General features: G+C 42.8%; 1 protein-coding gene across 7 annotated transcripts in view; it reads right to left on the reverse strand.

Moving 5' to 3' along the window:
• ADGRL3 (adhesion G protein-coupled receptor L3) overlaps positions 1-23,088 on the reverse strand; it is a 558,102-nt gene that overhangs the window by 337,758 nt on the left and 197,256 nt on the right. For all 7 annotated transcript variants that reach the window (XM_088444095.1, XM_088444094.1, XM_088444093.1 and 4 more), the window contains one exon: positions 7,832-8,015. In XM_088444095.1, coding sequence (XP_088300221.1) covers positions 7,832-8,015 — 184 coding nt within the window. The remainder of the gene's footprint in view (positions 1-7,831; positions 8,016-23,088) is intronic.

The raw sequence follows: 23,088 nt of genomic DNA on the forward strand, positions 1-23,088 counted from the left end.
TTCAGCATCATTCTGTTCTTCAGGTGCTACTGCAAACCCTTCAAGTAGTTGTTCTGAAGTAGACTCATCAGTATCTTTCTGAATCTCTCCCGCATTCTGCTCTTTCTGACACTCTTCAGTTTCTTCTGAAGATGCACCAGTGTCCAAAGTTTTTTGAGATGGGTTACTGAAATAAGTACTAAGTTTTGGAATCTTTTGCAATAGTTCACTTTCTGAAGCTTGCTTACGTTTCTTAATTGTCATTCGTGCAGCACCACTGCGTTTTCCTTTACCAGGATTTGCAGACATGGTCCAAGTTTTGGAATATCCAACTGCTTTACTCAAATACAAATGTAGTGCTAATTGTAATAAGTGGAGAACAATCAGGTGACAGAAATTACTATAATGTACAAGTATCCCATAACACTGCGCAAAAGTGAAAATGTTTCCAATATGAAAATAGTTACTTCTAATTGGTTTCAGGATGGGAAGAACGAATATGACATTTAAAACTCTGTTAGCCCATTTATGATGATGTAGGGGTATATTGTTAAATACTAGGGAATTACATTAAGTGAAGGTTATGAATGATGTTCATTTAATTTTTTTAAGTTTTGTGGTTTTAATTTAGGTTAAAAGCAGTGTGCGAAAATCGGCCAGCTACGAGCGCACGCAGCCTAGCGAACGGGTCTGAATCAGGCCCCTAGAGTTTCAAGGGCCAACAGCCTCCCCTAAATTAACACATCCCTACTCTTAGGATTGTATTCAAGCAGCTCATGGCGCTCCAGAAAAAGGCATAGAGCATTTCTTAAGGGGAGCGAATACTAAAGTATGTGGTGTACTGTTGGCTGTGGTATGGTAGAGTAATAGTACACACTAGCCCTCCCAAATCAAAAGGCCCAATACTTAACCAGTGGTGACGTTTATTTAGTTGTAATGTGGATGTGTAGCCATACTCCATATTAAGACTGTAACAGACTCTCAGCATGGAGCTGGAGTGGAGCATACAGTCACCAGACGTGATTGTATGGGGGTAGTGGTGCAGGATACAAGCAGGTATGATAGCTGTGGACTGCAGTATATTGCGGGGTCTCACTGAGCTAAGTGGTCACGCCCGTGTCCCACCGTGGCGCTCTGACACAGAATACAAGATGGCACCACACATGTGCAGAATACAAAATGACAGCCATCTTTGTCATAGATTGAAGCCTCCCCGTAGGAGCAAACATGGAGAGTGCGCTGTAGCACTCCCCAAGCTTCAACAGATAATTGGATCCAGATAATGAGAATAAATATTATAACACTAGGAGTAATGGCTACGAATGAGTTCATAGTATGTGTGTTTGTTCATGGGGTGTTTGCTAAATAATTGATAGGGTAGATCAGGGGTTCCCAACCACGGTCCTCAAGGCACACTAACAGTCCAAGTTATAAGGATAGCCATAGTTGTATTAATTAGTACCTTAGGTATTTTGATTTAACCATCTCTGCTTAAGCATGGATGTCACTAAAATCAGGACTGTTAGTGTGCCTTGAGGATCGAGGTTGGGAATCACTGGGGTAGATGGACTGTTAATTCAAAGATATAGTGTAATTATTTTACATTTTTCAGCTAAATACAGTAACAGTTATTGGCTGCATTTACTCCACCCATACCATTGTTTCGTATCCCCTAACCCACAAAGTACACAAATCCTTTTAACCCATTTATATTTGCCACATTTCACTGCCACAGGAATACAAATTTTTTTTCCTCAACCATCAACCTCCACATACTTTTTGTCACCTGCCCGATGGTAAGGGCTATGCACAAACGATATTGTGCATACACACTTACCAATATGCCTGCTGACATGTCTGGCCACAGGAACTGGTAGCAACGTGATTGTCCACGGTTCCTGGGCCTGCATATATATGGGTTGGTCGGCAGTACAGACAGCCATACATAGACAGATGCATTTTGTGAAATATCATTTGTCAGCTGACGACATATCACATAGTGTGTACCTATAACCACAGTAGTGTGACCGTAACCATGGCAAAAAGACTCCTGCTTACCGTCACCTACGGCTATGCAGGATCTTAATCCCCAGTGAAGCTGATTTTGCTTTTGCACGGCTCCTCTGTCGGGCTATAATTCTTACTTGACTGGTGTCAATTCCAAAGCTCTGTCTGTACATGGATGATGATTTAAGTTAAATACAGTAAGTTATTGGTTATATTTTTATCACTGCATTTACTGTCTACTCCACCCTTACCATATTTTCGTTTCCCCCATCCCAACAGAAATACACATCTTTTTATCTTTGAATATTTGAGGTAAATTCCCCGAATGTATTACGGTCCCTCCAGTCCCGCTGGCAGACACACCCCCTGCGATGCTGCCAAATGGTCCAATATCCGGAATGCGATGCATTCCCAATATTGGCCCCTGCAGCTAACGCCATCTGAAGAAGACGTTAGCCTCTGTAGCCTATGGGCTACATTGCGCACTATTAGTCGGCGGAGAGATACGCCGGAACCCTCCCCGGCTACAGTGGATATCCATGTGCAGTCCACAGAACTGCGCATGCGCACCACCCCCTGCACTGGCCCGCCACTCTCTGGAGACATTGCAGTGACGGGATCCTTTCGGAGTCAGTGTCCCTGCATGTCCCGGATGATACATTCGGCTGATAGGATCGCTTTTTGCAATATAGTCAAGGGCGTTACTGGCATGCCCTGATCGCATTGCAAAAGCGATTATTAATAAATGGGCCCCTATGACACGATGCAAGATTTTCCCAATTACAAATGTAGCACTGAAAGATTATAAATGTCTCACTTTACTTTCTTCAAAATCACTGCTCCCACCTTTTATTTGACAAATAATATCTTTATGATATATATATATATATATATATATATATATATGTGTGTGTAGTACAGGTGGAGGTGTATCTGATTTATTTTAAAGACAGTATAACCTTGCTCTAAATTTAAATGCATCATGAATTTGGGGGGCTACGGGGGTGGGGTAGGTGCTGGGGGGGTGATATATTTAAAGAGTATATATCTTATCACTATGTCATGTAAGGGGGAGGGTGTTATATTTATAGAGCATATGTTTTATTATCATTGTAATGTTAGGGGGGGGAGTATATTTAAAGAGTATATGTTTTATCACTCTGGCATGTACAATGATTCAACATGGCAGAGTGATAAAATATATGCTTTATAAATATACCATCCCCACCCTCCCTCAGCACACCCCTCCCCCCCTAACATGGCAGAGTGATAAAATATATGATCCTTAAATATACGCCCCCACCCCCCCTAACATGGCAGTGATAAAATATATGCTTTATAAATATATCATCCCCCGCTCCCTCAACACACCCCTCCCCCCCCTAACATGGCAGTGACAAAATATATGCATATATGCATAGTAAATATATCATCCCCCCCTCCCTCAGCACACCCCTCCCCCCCTAACATGGCAGAGTGACAAAATATATGCATAGTAAATATATCATACCCCCCCTCCCTCAAGTGGAACGGCCGGGACCCTGGAGACAATGGAGCCAGATGCCCCCTTCAGGGCTGGGCACCCGGCGGCAACTGACTCCATTGTCTCCGGGAGTTCCGCCACTGCAGAGAGTAGACTACCTGTGAATGAGCTGGCGTTTTGTGTTACCTACTGCTGCTGCTGAAGGCGATACACCCACTCAGTGGGTTGTCACAGTCATGTAATTTGTAATTTGCCCTGTACCGCTTGTCCACATATCTGTGGTTAAGTGGACAGTGGGTACTAAGGCATTTTTGCAAGCTAAGAATTAGGGGTTTTTTTACGTCCTGATACAAGCGAGGAATTGCTTTTCTGTTAAGATGGAACCGAGCTGGAATGTAGTAGCGGGGACACAGGACCTCACTTACAGTATCTGTCTAAAACCAGATGCATTAATGGCATATATTGGACGCAGATCTAATACTAGCATAGCCATCATGGGTTCAGTGATACGCTGGGCAACTGGTTGGAAACTGTCATACTTGCTGCCTCTTGGTCCTCTTCTGGGATGAAGATCCACCCCCAGCAAAAGCAGCAGCAACAGGCCTAGTGCTCAAGGATTCTTCTGAGGAATTCTTTATAGGGGAGGACTCAGTTAGCCTTAGCAAATTGGATGCAGTAATACCTCCGATCATTAATGAGATTGATGATGAAGGTGTTGGCGGTGGAGATTGCTATTGCTGAGATCTAGCTGACACTGGAGTGCTTGCTGTAATTACTTTAGCATAATTTTCAGATTTTGCAAAAACATTTTTGTAATGAACTTGCTGTAAATGACGTAACAGGGGTGAGGTTACCAGATGGTTAACATCCCTACCTCTACTTACTTTGGCTTTACAAATGTTACAGATGGCTTGACAACTGTTGTCAGGATTTTGGTAAAAATAATTCCACACACTTAAGAGATGGAATTTTGGGTTTATGCCCAGGCATGACAATGGCCTTCTTATCATGGGCAAGAACTGCTTTCAGTTGTGCCTCGCTTACACAAACAACATCCTCATCCTCAATAATGGGGTCAGCTACACAAATATTCTGTTATCCTGTTGCACTTCCTCAGTAGCAAACGTAATTTCTGTGTAAGCATCTTTACTTGTGCTGCTCATCCTCATATTTGCAGAGGGTACAGAAATGGAGTACAGTATCAGAGAGGTCAGGCTCACACACAGCCCTCTTGGACACCTTTAGATTCTCCTCAGAGATTTTTGACATTTCTGAACACACAGTTTATTCTTCTGCTTTTCTTCAGCACTGATTTTCCGGTTTTCATTTTTTGACACCTCTTCTAGACTCTGAGTGAGAAGGTCTTGCTTTACACACATCTGACGGATAATCAATCAACCACTTCCTGGACTTCTCTACTTAATACATGGAAAACAGATATTCCTTCCTTAACCATATTACCTGACCTTCTTACCCATTTCGATTCTGCTCTTAAGTATTTACAATCAACCTATCTACAGGAAGTTCATAGGGCTTACATATCCCCAGCACAACGAAGGCACGTGATACTCAGAATCTTTCATTGTATATGGGGATGTAGAAAAGTGAAAAAGTTTGGTGTAAAGAAGTTCAGTTTCTAAATAATATGTTCTCCCTTCAGCTAACACCCAACCCGTTAGCATGTATTTGTGGTGACTTTAAATTATGGAATTTTGGCCCGGATAAAGCAAGTATAATCCGTCTTTTGACTGCTTTTATAACTGTTGTTAAGAAAGTTATTCTTTTGCACTGGACCAGTAAAACTTCTCCATCACTTTCTGAGATTAAGTACAAAATGTTACAACTCCTCTACTATGATCGGCGCTCAACCATACCTGATATTAACAAAGGAGTGGAGAAATGTTATCAGAAATGGGAACCCTTTATTAACACCTTAAAAATATTATCTCAAGACCACATTATTAAGATTTTCAAAAATACTGATTGGTATCTCTTTAGACATATTTAATCTTCTGTTTAAGCAGCTGAGATCAAACCCTCTTCCTACTCCTGTACACATGCCTTTTATACTTCCCTACTTACGGTCGCTATGTATTATATTCTTATTCTAGTTTGAGACAAGCTAAATATTTATTAATTTTTCTCCAATGTCCCTTCTCTTTTCTTCCCTCTTCCCGGTTTCTGCAGTTTGTCATTTTAGATACAGTATGGTGGATTTATTTTTCTGTATTTGTGAAATACTGTGATACCATAACAAGAATTTACATATTGTTATCTTTCTTTCAAATGGTAAATTTGCCATTCATTTCTCTGTGGACTAATGTATGGGATTTTTTCTCTTGTGGTATTTATCCTTCCATTATCACTGTAATTCATTTTATAAAAAACAATACATTTTGTTTAAAAAAATATATATTGCAATAAAATTGTTCTTCACAGAGGGCTACAGGTCCCTGCAATCCTACCTTGCAGCAATTGTAGAACCACAAGTGCCAGCAAGCCGCCGACACCCGTACCCCCACTGTGAAGAAAATAATTTAAAAAAGACATGACACACACCGACTGTTTTAACACTTTATTACACATTGGGTTGAGCCAGGTGCTAGGTACTGGAAATGTGGTGGAAGTCAGTCCAAATACGACTGAACTCACACACTTGCAAACACGATTCCATGCACCATCGAAAAACACGATTCAGTCAAACACAATTCTTAGTAAATTTGTGTATTTGATTGGATAAAACTCACTCGTGTCCCTGCGATGCACAGTGTTTTTCAAAATCGGACAGACACGATTCTTAGTAAATATACCTCTTAGGGGAAAATTCTATTTTTTGGGGGCATCTTAAGTAATGTGCATCTATCACAGCAATTCAATTGTTGCTCTAATCAGATGCCCATTAGCCGCAGCAGTCACATTTTTTCTCGCAGCCTCCGGAGGTGTGAAAAAAATGTGTGAAAAGTCCTTAGTTTATACACCCACATGGTAGTTTGGACGCCCAAACCAGGATTTTAGCTGAGGTTAGCCACTTTTCTCATCTAAACCCCATCCTTTTTGGCTTGTAAGACACTAATGGGCATCTTAACGGATCGATAATTGAATTGCTCCAATGGACACCCATTAGTTAGATGCCCAGTGTTAACAATTGAATTTCCCCTTTAGAGTGTAATTACTGCATATCCTACTTATTGTAATTTTTAAAGTATTACTGTCAACGAATCTACTATAGTTTCACATGAGCATTTTCAGCTCTATATCTATATAATAAGCGAGAAAGTGCGTGTCTATCTGTTTGTCCTTTATGCATGGCCAGAGTTTTGGACCTAGCTCCAAAGTGTAGTTTAACCAGGATTAGGGTTTTTCCTGGGGTTGAACTTCATCAGGGCCACACACTGTCACACAATCATATGAAACTGAGACACTCTTAAATTACACTCAGTCTGGGGCTGGCTTCATACACACACTGTCATACTCTGACAGACTCATGAGCAGCTCAGCACTCGATACATTCAGACTGTGGCAGACTGTCAGTGATTGAAAGTCTGCTGCCGTTTCTTGGCTGGGCAGCGAAGACCTCTGTTTCCCTAAACAGAGGCATGTCACCATCGTTAGAGGGCAGTGTACAGGCCAGGATCTCCGTCAGCTGCAGTGGCCGGCTTGCATGACTCCATGGGCAGTCGAAAGGATCGCAGATGATCCCTTGTTGTGTCCTTGGATGCAGCTCGGATCAGAAATGCATGAAGGAGGCATGACACCACCGGCTGCATTACCATATTACAGCTATTGAAGCTGATAACATGTTAGCAGCTGTGATAGCATTTCCGTCCGCAGCTGTATCACCCCCTCTGTTCTGCAGTGATTTCTGAAACTCAAGTGATTTTGGAAGCTATACTGAGTTCTGTTCTGCAAGACATTCTGCTCCTCATATACCCCATTCCAAACGTTATGAGAATACGCCTGCCTGCACTGTCATTTACTCCTAATTTGCATAGTTATCCAGGTTATAGACGAGGACAATGTAAAAAAACGAAGGCTGCCAGTGTACTTCAGAGTCCAGTCTTCAACCCGGGCAACGCCGGGTATCCCAACTAGTAAACAATAAATGGAAAGAGTAAAATTACCTACTGAATGCCACCATTTTGTACAGCTATGTGATCTATTATCATGTTCCTGTTAAAACACTTACACAAATATGTTTTTATTAAAATGTAACCAATCAAAACATTTTGTTTTTGTTCATGTACAAGAAAATGTTCCACATGCCAAAATGTTAGACAAGTTTGTGGTGAAAAGGTGCATACTTTGTTAAACTACTTGTGATTATCTGTAGCATTACTAAATTAAACCTTTTCAGTTACTTACGAATATTGTCTGTGTTCTCTCTCACAATGTCTGTTTTCAGGAGATTATCAGCCAACACAAAAGCTCCTTCTTCCACTGTGTCAAGAAGCATGGTGGCTGCTCGCAGCTGGTCCCTTTCAGTCAGGTCTTGCCATGCATTCTGAGCTTGTGGCTGAAGAAGGTTGTTAACGGTTTCAACCATTGCCTGCAAAACAGAAAATAGAATGAATAGGGGTATCTAAGCAGTCTGGATGAACACCTAGGAATCAACAGTTACATGCCAACATTGCATACTGCTTTATAGGAGCTTAAAAGTTTCCTGATTGATACTTAGCTTAGTATAATATTTCAAATCTTTTGTTAGTATAAATGGAATTATGCTGCACAACCTTTATTGCTGATGGATTCAAATTGACAATTTTTTTTTCAATTCTACATATAATGTATATTAGTGCATTTTTCCCATATTTTATTTTATTCATTTGTTGGATGCAGATTTTGAAACAATCAGAATATTGAAACGTTAACTACACACAATGGGTCACTTTACCTGGTAAAATATCATTAGGAAAGCACAATGGTTCTGGGTTAGCTTCATTAAAACTTTTTCAATGGATAACTCAACTGTAAACTGAAACTTCCATTTTTAAATACTACCACTTTGTGCTTTTTTTGGTTGGATTTTTCAAAACTTCAAAATGAAACCTAATGTTACTAAACTTGAGTCTGACCAGGGCTTTTATTGTATAGGTAGCATATTGGCCACCAAAGTTGTATGCTCTGTATGTAACATACTGCATTTGACTTTAATTCAGGATAATATATGCAATTCTGAATATTTTTTTTTTTATTTGTGGGGGGGGACTTACAGTTATGAATAGTTTTTAATTACCCCTAAAAGTATCCATTACAAATCTTGGTTAGAAAACAAACATGAATCAATTTTACATGTTTCAATTATTTATCTTATAAAAAAAATGTAGGGATGTGCATGAACCCTCAAGTGTTTTGGATTTGGATTTATACATTTTTTTTGTCAAAAACAGCTAAAATCATGTAATTTGGGCCTGTTTTTGTTCCTCAATAACAGTCAATTTTGACCACTCCACAGCTCACATTTTTTTCACCCATATTGGCCAAAGGCTGCGGAGAGCATACTGGCTAAACTAATACCCCTTTTCCACCAAAATTCTGGGTCTGACCCGGGGTTGGAACAGGGTTCCTATCCGGATCAGACCCGGAATTTAGACGGCGCCGACTCGGGATATTCCCGAGTCGGCGCCGCTCACACCGCAGTGCATAGACCCGGCGTGAAAGTGGACGCTTGGAGATGACATCATCTCCAAGCGCCACTGAAGCTGGACCAATCGGTCGGCATGCGGCTCACTCCAGGTCATCAAGACCCAGAGTGCGCCGCACACACAGCAGGGTTTCACGGGCTACGCCCGGGTTAAACCCTGCTATTTACCTGGGCTGGATTGCCGGGTCACTCGACCCGGCGATCCAACCCTCACCCCTTTTACACCAAGGAGCTGCCCGGGTTAACCCTGCAATAACCCGGGTTTTAGCTCTGGTGTAAAAGGGGTATTAGCGACAGAACAAACACATGGCAATATAAAAAAAGACAGGCAGGATGGCAGTTTAATATATACTATACAATGCTTTAGAGAGTTTTCACTTATACCCCTTTTACACCAGAGCTAAAACCCGGGTTTTTGAAGGTTTAACCCGGGCAGCTCTCTGGTATAAAAGGGGAGAGAGTTGGATCGCCGGGTCGAGTGACCCGGCAATCCAACCCAGGTAACTAGCAGGGTTTAACACAGGCGTAGCCCGTGAAACCCTGCTGTGAGAACAGCGCAATCCGGGTCACGATGACCTGGAGTGCACTGCTAGCCGGCCGATTGGTCCGGCTTCAGTGGCACTTGGAGAGGACGTCATCTCCAAGCGACCACTTTCACTCCACAAAAGCCGGGTCTATGCAGACCCAACTGCGGTGTGAGCAGTGCTGACTCGGGAATATCCCGAGTCGGCACGTGCAAAATTCCAGGTCTGATCCAGATAGGAACTTTGTTCCAACTCCGGGTCAGACCCAGAATTTAGGTGGAAAAGGGGTATAAATAATACTAGAACTGGATCAGAGGCAAGGCCAGCACAGGTAAATAGAGGTGGAGCACCATTTAGTGGAAATAATGAATTGATTAAGTGACTGATTGATTGATCAATTGATTGATTAATAGATTAGTGTTAATAATTTAACTATAAAAAAAGTAAATCAGAGAAATGGAAAGTACTGTTATAAAAAACAAGCATCCAAAATCCCAATGAGGTTGATTGACAGATTGATTAATTGTATGATTCATTTATTACAGAATATAACTATAACTAAAAAAAAAATTATAAAAGGAAAAAAATCCTGAAAATACAAGACTCCAAATGAAATTGATTTATGTTAATTATTTAACTATAAAAAAGAGTAAATCAGAGAATTGGAAAGCACTGTTACAAAACAAGCATCCAAAATACCCATGAGGTTGGTTGATTAATTGATTTATTGTATGATTAATTGATTACAGAATATAACTATAAATAATAAAATGATAAATGGACAAACCATTAAAAAACAAGACTCCAAATGAGATTAATTGATTAAGTAGAGCTAATAATTTAACTATAAAAAAAGTAAATCGGAGAAATGAAAAAGAAAATATTAAAACAAATATCCAAAATTCCAATGAGATTGATTCCTCAGGATTTAAGGCAGAGTAACAGTCTATTAAAATGTTATACTTCATTATTAATTATATAATTTGATGTTAATAGTCAGAAGCTACAGGAAACGAGGCCTATATATGCCTGGATGAGAAGTTGGTGACGGATGGCATTGCAAGTTACAAAAGAACATGAACGCCCCAGTAAAGTACAGTAAAACACACTGCCTGTTAAACACACACAATTTAGGCAAAGCCCATAATGAAGAGTGGTGTACGTTGGAATTGTCCTTTTGCCCTCCCACCCATCCTTATGTTGTATATTAAAAAGGACATGTACAGTTTAACAAACCGAGCACTTCAGCGACAAGCACTGACATGTTTGTGGCTGAAGTGCTTGGTTTGTTTGGGCCCTCACAAAACAAGCTACCAATAGGCTTAAAGCAGCAAACAGTGTTGTTCGTCATATCTACAGTTGTAAGATGTCATTATCATCCTCATCTTCTACCTAATCAGTATTGTTAATATCATCATCATACAATATTAGCTCATCCCCACTGGAATCCATCATTACATAAGTCTCTGTACTTTGATGTCATTGGCGGCAAAGGTCTTCCTCACAAAATTTGAAGTTAATTTTTGGAACATCAGTTTTTCCATATTTTTAGGAAGTAGCCTCCTACGCCGTTGCTCACAAGGTTCCTGGCTGTGCTAAACACTCTTTCCAAGTACACACTGGAGGGTGGGCAGCTTAAGTAAAGCAAAGCTAGTTTTTACAAGGGGCTCCAAATTACCTTTTTTTCCTCCCAGTTTTCAAAGGGACTGTTTGACATGCTAAATTATACATTATCATCAAAATAATCCTCCACCATTTTATTGATGTTTACTGTATCAGACTAAGTCATGGTAGAGGTGTCAATGATTTTAGGCAATTATTCTGACCAGATGTTATAATGGTGAGCAGAGTTGACTCATCCTCATCACGTATCTTGGGAAAGGTCAGTTTTTTTCCTGGCAGCAGTAATTGCAATAGAAATTAATGCAGGAGACGTCATTGTGTCGTCTTTGTTCGAATTGTTTTGGAATGCAGATGATGGGGGACACCTCCGCACACACTCTGTCATTTACACTGGAAGGATAACACACTATCATACACGCCTACACTCCCGAAAGTCGCGGGAGGATCCTGTTTTTTCGGGTAAACCCCCGCACTCCCAGCAGTGTAGGCACTTCTCTCGCATCCTGCCCACTTCCTAGTGAAGTGGGCAGAATGGTGATAAACTTACCTAAGATCCATGGTCTGTCGTTAGGGGCGGGACTTAAAGAGGCATAATCGTGACACAATTGGTCCGCCCCTGCCCCCATCACTGCCTGACTGCTGCCTCTCCCCAGGCTTCTCACGGGGAGGGCAGAGTAAAAGTCGGCATGTATGCACACTGACATTTTTTGGCATGAATGGCTATGTTTTTTAGACACAGACAACACTGAGAATTGTTTTTATGCACTTGGAAATGTCATGCTCTGGACTATTAAAACCACTTTCTTACTTCTAATAGCGATTACGCACACAGTCTAACTGCGAAGATATGCTAATGTCTGCGATCGCTATGTCATCGCAGAACAATATAAGGAGGCCCACCTTATCTTGCACACATCTGTAATACTTTGCAAATCTGCGACAACATCGGTAACATTGAGTACAATAGCAGCCTCACGCACACACTTGCACAAGCTCTGACCTTACTCAGAAATTTCTAACCTCATTATACGCAGTAAAAGCCCAAGCTGCGTATGGCAACGCAATGGCAAATTTATGCAGTAAAGGCGCACCGATCGCGTTTCACCGATCACCGCCCCCATCACTACACCCAAACAATACTTCCAGTCAATCACTCTGTGATGGGTCTGCGTAGCACTGCGATCACAGTCCCGATCACAATTGACACTTCGATCAAATGCACTGCGATGCATACGCATGAGCAGACCACAACAATCGCCCGATTGCATGCGGAATCACAGTTGCGATCGCTGCTGAATAAGGCCCCTAGTCCGTTATATCCAGTTCCTATATCTGGTAAACAAGTCTCCTATGCCATCTTGCACACCAGTCTGATTTTACCACTGAGACTTGTTCTTACATCCACCATCGGTTCCAGCCAATACCTCCAACCATCGGTCTCACCCAATGCTTCCAATATTGTACTCTAGGCCTGATTCAGACCCATTCAATAAGATGCGTTCGCTCTTAGTGAGCCGATATTTGGAATCTGCGCATGCGCATAAGTCGCAGTGCACGTGCGCGAACCTGTCCATGCAATTGCGAAGCATGGACACAGACACCTCGCCAGAATGAGTGACAGGATGAGCCGTTTGTGGTGGTGACAGGGGTTGGTGAGGGAAACAGGGGTGTGGTGGTGCGAACGCAGGCGTGTCTGTGTGTCTTAACACCATTTCAGAGGCATGCATAATTAAGATGCAGCATCATAATACACGTAACATGGCTGAATTACACACTGAAGCACTCGTAGTGCTTGCGGTAGGGTATGGTCAGCCACGAGTGCCGAAGGTACTCGATGTTACCGACTGTTACATACACTTCCTGGAGATGACGTGCATCACTAAGGCACCAAGTGGGCATCTTAAGACAGGCTGGTGGGCATCTATATACACACCTCGATCGCACACCAAGACATAGTGGGCGTGCTAATGCCTTGTGTGATCGCAGGATTTGCATACTTTGGCATCTGACGTCTGCGAGCGAACGCATCTAGCGAGCTGGTCTGAATCAGGCCCTCTTATCAATTAAGTTCCTCAATTCATCAACATCAGTTCCAACCGATCAAGTTCATCAATTCTTTAACATCAGACTCATATAAATTAAGTTCTTCAATTCATCAACATCGGTCCCAACCGATCAAGTTCATCAATTCAGGACTCATATCCATTAAATTCTTCAATTCTTCAACATCGGTCTCAAACCAATCAAGTTCATAAATTCTTCACCATCAGAATGAAATCCATCAAGTTCTTCAAATCGTCAACATCGGTCTCAAACCATCATCATCTGTCCCAATGCTGTTTAATAAAGACATTCTATTTCTGTCTTCGCAGTATCCACTGCCATATCTCTGTCTTCCCTTCAGCATCCCACGCTTGTTCCTACCCAAACCAAACCTCAGTCGTGATAGGAAAAATAGGTCTTTGTGAGAATTGTCGTGGTGTGCAGATGATTAAGGGAAACCACTGTACACATCGTCACTTACACAGGAAGGGTTGTGTATGATATCCCGATGGCTGAAAAGCTGCCAGCTCAAATACCAACGCCGGAGGCCCGACTGTTGAAAATCCAGACTACGGCTGGTAAGTACCCTAACCCTCCCCCTCTCCCCCCCTAACCCTCCCTTGGTGGTGCCTAACCCTAACCTCTCCCGTTGGTGACTAAACCTAACCCCCCCTTCCCACACCGTAAACCAAACCCTCCTGGGACGGTGCCTAACCCTAAAGGGGGTGCCTAACCCTAACCTCCTTTCCCCGCAGCATAACCCTCCCTGGGGGATGCCTAAGCCTAATCTCCCCCGGGGGTACCTAAACATAACCCCCCCATTCCCGAGCTAACACTAAAGGTAAGCTGGATATTTACCTGTGGGATGCCGGAGTCGGGATCTACGTCCTATTTGGGATATTGACGGCCGGCATCCTGTCTACATCCCCACAGGAAGGTTAACACATTATGCAAATGATTTTGCACTAATAGCTTTGTTTTTCAGACACAGACAACACTGGCAATTGTTTTCACGCACTTGGAAGAACAAGTCTTTGTAAGAATTGTTTTAGGCTGCAGATGATGGGGGACACTACCATACACATCGTCGCTTACACTGGAAGGATAACACACTCTGCTATTTTTTTTTTGCACTAATGGCTTTGTTTTTTAGACACAGACAACACTGGCAATTGTTTTCACTTACACAACATGGGATGCAGTGAGGATCCCAACAAGCGGATTTGAAATCACGATCGGTGAGACAACACCAGCACCGAAATTCAGACATGATTCGGGATGCCGACGCCGGGATCCCGGCAGACGGCGTCCCAATCGTAAAGACATCGGGGAACGGTATGTATCAGCCGTGGGTGGAGGGGGAAAGCTTTGGTTTAGGCGCCCCGGGGGAGTTAGCATTAGGCACTGTAGATGTGTTGTATATCAGATAAGACTCATGTACTCAGGAGTGCAGTATAACACATTTAATTCAAATAACATCAGTAACTGAACTGAGCACAAACAGGAACTCCCTCCCAACATGCATAGCGCCATGGAATCTCATCCTGCTGGGTCCTAGCAGGATATATATCTGCATCCCTCCCTTCATAAAGATGATAGAGAAGAGGTAACACAATAAAAAGAGAATAACAAACGGAGAGAGAAGGGGTGTGGAAGTTTATGTGACATAATCCCGGAATCGGGAATTGGGCCTGCATACGCGTCCTGACCTGGTGGTATACATGTTCGGAATGGGAGCCTGGTCATTGCAAGGGATATCTGTTGGTGCCGTTGAGTCAGATGGCATTTCATTATCATTTGAGGAAGCCACAGGTTCTGACAACCCCGGGCTTGGTGTGATGTGAGAGGGGTTTGTGCCGTCCACTGTTACATTGGGCGCAGTAATAGTCTCTACATGTACACTCAGGAGGTGGCGACGATTACGCTCATACATGTCTCCACCTGCATAGCTGTTGGGCCGGTCGGCTTCCTTTAGAACAGTAGCAAGTTTGGCATATCCTCGAGTGGCCTGTAGTCGAACAGCTTGTCCTGGGACTAACTGAGGGAGAGCGTGTGCTGTAGGGTCATAATTCCTTTTATTAGACATATGCTTAACAGCCAGTGCTGCCTGCACTTGTGTCTGTAATTGAGGCTGTAATTGTTGATTGGTAATTGGGATTTGGGTTCTGGTGCGACATGATAACAACCGTTGGGCAGGGGATGGAAATCCATCTCGCAGTATGTTACGTAAGTTAAGGAGTGCCAGACAAATGTCGGTCTGGTCTCGCGTGCATTTCTCTAGCAGATGCTTGGCGGAACGAACAGCTCTTTCTGCGAGTCCATTGGATTGGGGATATAGTGGACTGCTGGTGATGTGTGTGAAATCCCAAGTACAAACAAACAACTTGAACTCATTGCTCGTTAACTGTGTGGCATTGTCTGTAATGAGTTTCTGAGGTATTCCATGTGTGGCAAAGTGCTGTTTGAGCTTGGTAATTATGGTGGTGCTAGCAACAGTGGTTAAGTGATCGATTTCAAACCATCCTGAGCAAGAGTCTACAAGAACCAGGTACTCCTTACCCCTCCATACAAAAACATCAGCAGCAGTGACAGACCAGGGAAGGTCTGGTATGTCATGCGGATGCAGTGGCTCTTTTGGCTGGTGTACATGAAGGGCCGCACAACGGCTGCAAACAGAGACCTCCTTCTCTAGATCATGAAACATGGTAGACCAATAGAGCAGTTCCCTGGCCCTGGGCTACATGGACTCCAGACCAGGGTGGCCTTGGTGCAATTGCTTGTGAAGTACTTTTGCAATGTGTAGGGTATAACAAATCTCTGACCTCGCAAAACAATCCCATCTGATAGTGATAACTCATCTCGCATGGCAAAGAATGGGTGTAAGACTTGGGGTAGCTCCCTGGAAGACTGTGGCCAGCCTCGCAGGATAACCTGAGAGAGGTGTTGACATAACTCATCCACCAAAGATTCTGTACGCAGCTCCTCCATTTGGGCAGAGGACAGGAATTGCACAGTCATTATGTCATAGTCATCATCAACCTGCAGTGGAGTAGGATGGGGTAGGAATGCTCTGGAGAGGGCATCAGCTACGAACATTTCTTTGCCACGCTTGTAGACGACATCTACGTGGTACCTCTGTAGTTTGAGCATCATCCTTTGAATACGGGCAGATGCATTGTGCAGGGGATTTCGCAGGATGGTTACGAGCGTTTGGTGGTCAGTTTCGACGGTGACCGGCCGCCCGTAGATGAAATCATGGAATTTGTGGCAAGCAAACACCAACAGATCTTTTTCGATCTGCGCGTAACGTGATTCTGTGTCCTTCAGAGCCCTGGATTCAAAAGCAATTGGTCCATTGTTCTGGAGGCAAACTGCACCCAGCCCGTGCTGTGAGGCATCAGCTGAGATCACCACCGGTAAGTGTACATTGAAGTATTGCAGAATAGGAGGGCTGGCGAGTATACATTTAAGTTTTGACACCGCGGCCTGGTGCTTTTCCAACCAACACCACTCCGTATCTTGGTGCAGAAGATGCCGCAGGGGTGTAGTGCTCTCACTGTAAGTGGGGATGAATTTTGACAGGTAGTTAGTCATCCCTAGGAAGCGTTGGAGGCTAAGTTTGTCCACAGGCAAAGGCATGTGCTGGATGGCTGCCGTTTTGTCAGGGTCTGGTTTAACACCATTAGTGAGGAGGTGACCCACGTATGGGACTTCAGCCACTCTGAATCTGCACTTATCTGGGTTGAGCTTTAAGTTGATAGCACGTATTCTGTCCAATACCGGCATAGATGCTCATCATGCTCTTGCATAGTACGGCCCCAGACGAGGATGTCGACGGCTATAATCTCACAGGGGTATCCAGCAAACAGTTGTTCCATACACCGTTGAAACACTTCACTGCCAGTAGTCAATCCATATGGCATGCGTAGAAAGACATATCTCCCAGCTGGTGTCATAAAAGCAGTGAGGAGTGACGATTCTTTGTCTAATGGGATTTGCCAAAACCCACATTTGGCGTCTAATGTGCTAAAGATCTTAGCTTCTGGCATGTCAGCAATGACTTGTTCTACTGTTCTCACGGGTGGCGGGGTCTTAGCAGCAGGGTCTATGCAAATCCTGACAGTCCCATCTTTTTTTATAGCAGCAACCATTGCAGATACCCACTGGGTCGCTTCTTCAATAGGGGCTATGACACCAAGCGCAGTCATGCGCTCTAACTCAGCTAGGACCTCATCCTTCATGGCGATTGGAACCCTCCGGGGTGCACACACTGTAGGGATGACAGATTAATCTAAACGCATGTGGTATATGTGGTATAAATCCTTGAAGTCGCAGAACTCTGGGGTGTCTTGCTGTATCATGTGTACTTCGGGCCCCAAATGTATCAACCCAAGGCACACGCTGTCAGGCAGTCCAAGCAATGGCCTAACGTCACTATCTACTATGTGGAATAGCAACAGTGCCCACAGTCTTGATAATATGACCCCCATATGCAACTAAGTTTACAGTGTCTGTGTGATCTATTGTTGCTTGCGGGCTGGTTTTGTGTAGCAGAGTTTTGGACATCACGTTGCATTTGGCACCAGTGTCAATTTTGATCTTCGATGTATTGCCACTCTTTTTATCACATAGGTTAGTTAAAATCTCTCCTTGGTTTGCAATTAAATAGACACTTTTACAATATACTGTCTCATCGGTATGCGCTATTGACTTCGTGTCCACATGGTTGACTTTATGCATCTGTCTGTCTACCTGTGTTACCTGTGGTTCACTGTGTGTCACGGTTTGTCTGGATCTGCAACACTTTGCAAAGTGGTTAAGCTTATTGCAGTGGTTGCAGGGTTTGTTAAAAGCAGGAAACATCTCCCGTGCAAATGCATGGCGTCCCCCACAGTTGTAGCATGGCCTGTATTACGTTTGTGTGCGCTGTACACTGTATATTTCAGCCTCCCTCCGTAACTCTTTTGTGCCCTGTTCTGATTGCTCATGCAGCATGCAGATGTGAATTGCGGAGTTTAAGGTTAGATCCTTTTCTCATAGTAAGTGTGCACGTATTGCATCACTACCGGTACCACATACGATATGGTCTCTGATGAGCTCATCTGTTATTGCTCCAAAGTTACATTTGTTTGCCAATAGTTTTAGGGTGGACACGTATGACTGTATATTTTCCCCAGTGTTTCGGTTTGTGGAGTTGAATATGTGTCTGTCCATTATGACATTTATTACAGGCATACAAATCTCATCAAACTTTGCAATTAATACATCTGGGTATTCTTTGTTTTCCCCTTCTGCATATGTGAATGTGTCTGCCTTTAGTGACTGTCTCTGCACCAGCCAGATTAAGCAATGTGTATGCTTGTACCTGCTTTGATTTTTCGGACAGTCCAGCCATGCGGTACACAGCCCATTCTCTCCTGAACTGCACCCATCTGTCAGCGATAGTTTCATCAAACACGAGGGGGTCGATGCGGCGGAGTCCTTGAGCCATGGTATCCTGCTTCTGTCACCATGTAGATGTGTTGTATATCATATAAGACTCATGGACTCAGGAGTGCAGCTTAACACATTTACTTCAAATAACATCAGTAACTGAACTGAGCACAAACAGGAACTCCCTCCCAGCATGCATAGCGCCATGGAAAGTCTCATCCTGCTGGGTCCTAGCAGGATACCTATCTACTGGCACTAAGGGGGGAGGGTTAGGTACTAAGAAGGGATGGTTAAGTTTAGGCACTTACCGGGAGGGCTAGGGATAGGATGCGGGGTAGGGAGGGTTTGTATAAGGGTACAGGAATGGCGGGTTAGGGTTAAGTGGTAAATATATCCTGTCGGGATTTGAACCATCGGGATGCCGCTGTCAGTGTATTGACAGCCAGCATTCCGTCCATTGGGATTCCCACGAAACAGTAAGAATAAAATACAATCAACAGCATCACGCAGACAGTAGCCTGTTTGCACTGCAGTGTGTGAGTGTGCAGTGTGTGTGACAAACACACGTACTCTACACTGACAAATGACAATGATATCTGCAGTCACACTTCCCAGGTACCTACTCCTGTCTCCAGCTCTACCTACTATTAAACTCTAAAATCTAAACCTAAACTTAACTAACTCCTAATGGCTTCCTGATGGCTTGCTAATGGAGTTTTTTTAAGTGTCTAACAGTGCTACAGCCCACAGACCCACACCCTCTCTCTACACTCTCCTGTCCTTCATGAGGAACAAACTTTTATATGCAATCCAAAACACGCGAGATCCGACGCTGGAGAGATGCGTTTTTCCTCATTTTGGGATCTTGAGACAGGACTCAGAATAACTTGGAAACCCAAAGTTTAGGTGTGTTTGGTTTCCAAGGAGACCAAACTGCTCAACTCTAATAAATATGGAAAAATTCAAGTAATCACCATTAATTGTCCTACTTATAGTCCACTGCATACATAAGGCAATCAAAAGATAAGACAGTGCCCCTGCGTATGTCGGGGAAGATGTCGATGCCCTGTCAGGCCCAATCCACCATAAAGGCCGGTGGCTGGAACCTTTGTACACACTGCCCCACCCCCTTCCATGCAAAAATACTGGAAAATGAATATTAGCTTTAGTTAAATTAATATTTTTCATATTCTAGCACTCTTAGCACTCAATTTTTGTAACTTTCTTAATAGCAGGGAATTGCGGTGAGGTCAATGGATGGGGAGGCACTGGCTAGTACCAGAGCCAGATTTACACACACATATATATAACATGCCCAACTTGCACAGATCCCCCCACAAAAATCGATTCCCCATAGCACAGATCACCCTCACACATATCTCCCATTAGCACAGAAGATCCCCCTTGCACAAAAGATTTTCCTCATGCACACATAGATATACCCCTAGCAGCGTACCCTCCTCACCTTTTTCTCATTTGTGCATTTCCTCTGTCTGCATATGCCAATTTCCTTCCCTCCTCAGTGCCGCTTCTGAGCTCCGATGCCTAAATACTTCCTGGACTGGTCACCTAATCGTCAGAGGTGTCCATCAGAGCTCAAGGTAGGCCCCCTCACTGTGAGGCATGCCTCCTTTAGCTCTTTTTCTCTGTGTTTTATTGGCTGCTTCATGGCCCACACCCCAGCTCCAGGCAGCATTGAACTATCAGAGGTGAAGATGAGCTCTTACTGCCTCATCTCTCGTCTCTCCCTGTATTTCCAAAGAGTCATAGGCAAACGCAGGGGGTGGGGTTCCGGTTGCTTGGAAACCCCCCCTCCCCAGCCCACACCATGACAATAGAAAATATACTATAATAGAATTTTACTAGTGCTGCATGTTCTTCTCAGTATACAAATAAAATAATTAGCACCTCCTCTGGATCTTTTAACACGTGTCAGTCAGTAATACATACACCTGTGCTCAAATTAGGAGATCTGGAAAACATGCACAGTTAGGAGTGCACTGATATAGACCATCAATAGGGCTAATTATTAATACCAAATAATAATACACTATCCAGTGCATAACAGACTCCCCCAGACTCCCGGACTTGCTCCAATGCTCTGGAATGGTGCCCACATCTGAAATAAAAACATTCAGCTCAGGCAGGATGGCCCTACTTCCGCATATAATGACTTACTGTGATCGCTGGTCTTGTATACACTTGAATTATGACACACAATACACTTTGTATGACGCATATTAAAGCTGCTTAAGTGCTAGTTACGCCCTCTTCATGAACTGGCCACACTTGCTCTAAAATCAAGCATTTGGAAACCCCCCCTCTAGAAATCCTGCGTTTGCCACTGAGAGTGCTGCAATTTTGGTGAGTTTTGCCTATAAAAACGATCAGAATAATACAAAGAAGATATGTATAAGTTTATAAATGTTATGAGTATTATTCTAATAATTTTTATAGTCGAAACTGTGCAGTCTGACAGGGAGTATGACAGGCTCTGCCTCCCCTGACTGCACATCTCTGCTTAATAGTGTAGTATATTTAGTAAAATAATTTTAATTACAATTATCACAAAGCTATGAATTGAAACTCTGTTGACACATCTACCCTATTCATACAATAATACTGCTCTAATACATTTTTTATGAGTTGCAGGCTTTTACTGCATACCATAAAAAATCTAATTTGACGCGCTGGCACAATGTAGCTAGTATAAGGGGCAGACAATCCCTTCAATAATCAAAGGGTAGAATAAGAAAAAGAATACCAGCGCTAAAAATATGCAAAAATTAATCAACCAAAATACATTTATTCAGTATAAAAATGATGCACAATGTGCAAGGTAAATATTTAAAGTGCTAGTAGCATTAATGACATGAAATAAAAGTCAGAGTAAAAATCCAAAAAGTGGAAAAACACACTCTGTTTCTGAGTATTCAAACCGGACCTAGGAGTCTCTACACTGTATCCAAAGATTACAAATTAATTTTGAGCAGCAAGGAATTACCATGTTGTGGACAAAGAAGAGTTCAACACAGTCCTTAGCATCCAAAGAGCAATTAAAAAGGCTGTGTATAGTCCACCTGGAGCTTTCTCAATGCCATAGTCAGTCCCAGGGAGTTTTAGTAAAAGTTCAAATGGAAGTCCAGTTAGTCACAGGGGTCCAGAAGTATCGCATCAACGCGTTTTGCTGCACCCAGCTCCATCAGGAGTGTGTTTGTATTGAGTGACTGGCTGGTCACTTAAATACCAATAGTTAATTAGTCAAGTAGTTGCACTTGTGGTTGAGTGAATCAAACAAAAACAAAAAAACAAATCAATTAAAACTCATATCTAGACAATCTTACCTATTCCCAGAGTTAGGAATATACACAAAAAAGGAAATAAAGTAAGATATTGATAGAGATATTTACTCACAGTGGCTAAACATCAGGCCTCGGTGGTCAGCGTTCCGATCATGTGACACAGCTAGGTCACATGACGAAGTGCCAGCCAATCATGGGCCGGAAAAGGTAAACAATGATGTACTGTAACTCAAGGTATCGCGTCTCCCTGTCTGATATTCCAGTTACGTGGCTCAGTCAGGTGATGTGATACAAGACCACCCAGTAGGCCCTGGACAACCGATTTAGTATGTAAAGCTGGCCACACATCTAAAGATTATCTGTCCAACCAACCAACTAGTTGGCTAGTTGGAATGAAAATCTGGTAACATATAGGAGTAAATTTGCCCATCCACTAGCAGACATGAAAACGACTGCACGATTACGACATTGCAATCGTGCAGTCGTTTGTCAGTCTGTGATGACCCTGTTCAGTGCAGGCTCATCAATCATCTGCAAACATGCTCAACCTGACTTTATCGTTATCGTTCAATCGCTCAACTTAATCTAGTGGATAGGCACCTTAACTGATGATCAGCAATTTGCTCCTAAATGCCAGAAAACAGATGAAAATGGTCGTTCAGACAAGTTTGTTAAATGTTTGATCTAAACAATTTGTTCAAACAACAGTTTTTGTCCATTTTCCAGCATTTGGGAGCAAATTGTTGATTGTCATTTGCTTTCATACCTTACCAGATTTTCATTCCAACCAATCAACTAGTTGGCTGGTTGGAGAGATAATCTTTAGGTGTATGGCCATTTTAAGAGGTATGGGAAAGCTTTTCCTTACAGCCAAATAACTACCCATAATCTATGATATTAAAATCTATATTATGGAAAGGACAATTGACCATAGCTAACAAGTGTAATAAAACACTGATCAGGATCATAAAGAGACCACAATGACAATATGAGATTATATGATTTATGTTGTTGTTGGATTGGTCAGACCAGCAGGCCAGACAACACAGTGAT

The sequence above is a fragment of the Taudactylus pleione genome, unplaced genomic scaffold (assembly GCF_031769625.1).
Source record: "Taudactylus pleione unplaced genomic scaffold, aTauple2 ptg000347l, whole genome shotgun sequence".
Lineage (NCBI taxonomy): Eukaryota > Metazoa > Chordata > Amphibia > Anura > Myobatrachidae > Taudactylus > Taudactylus pleione.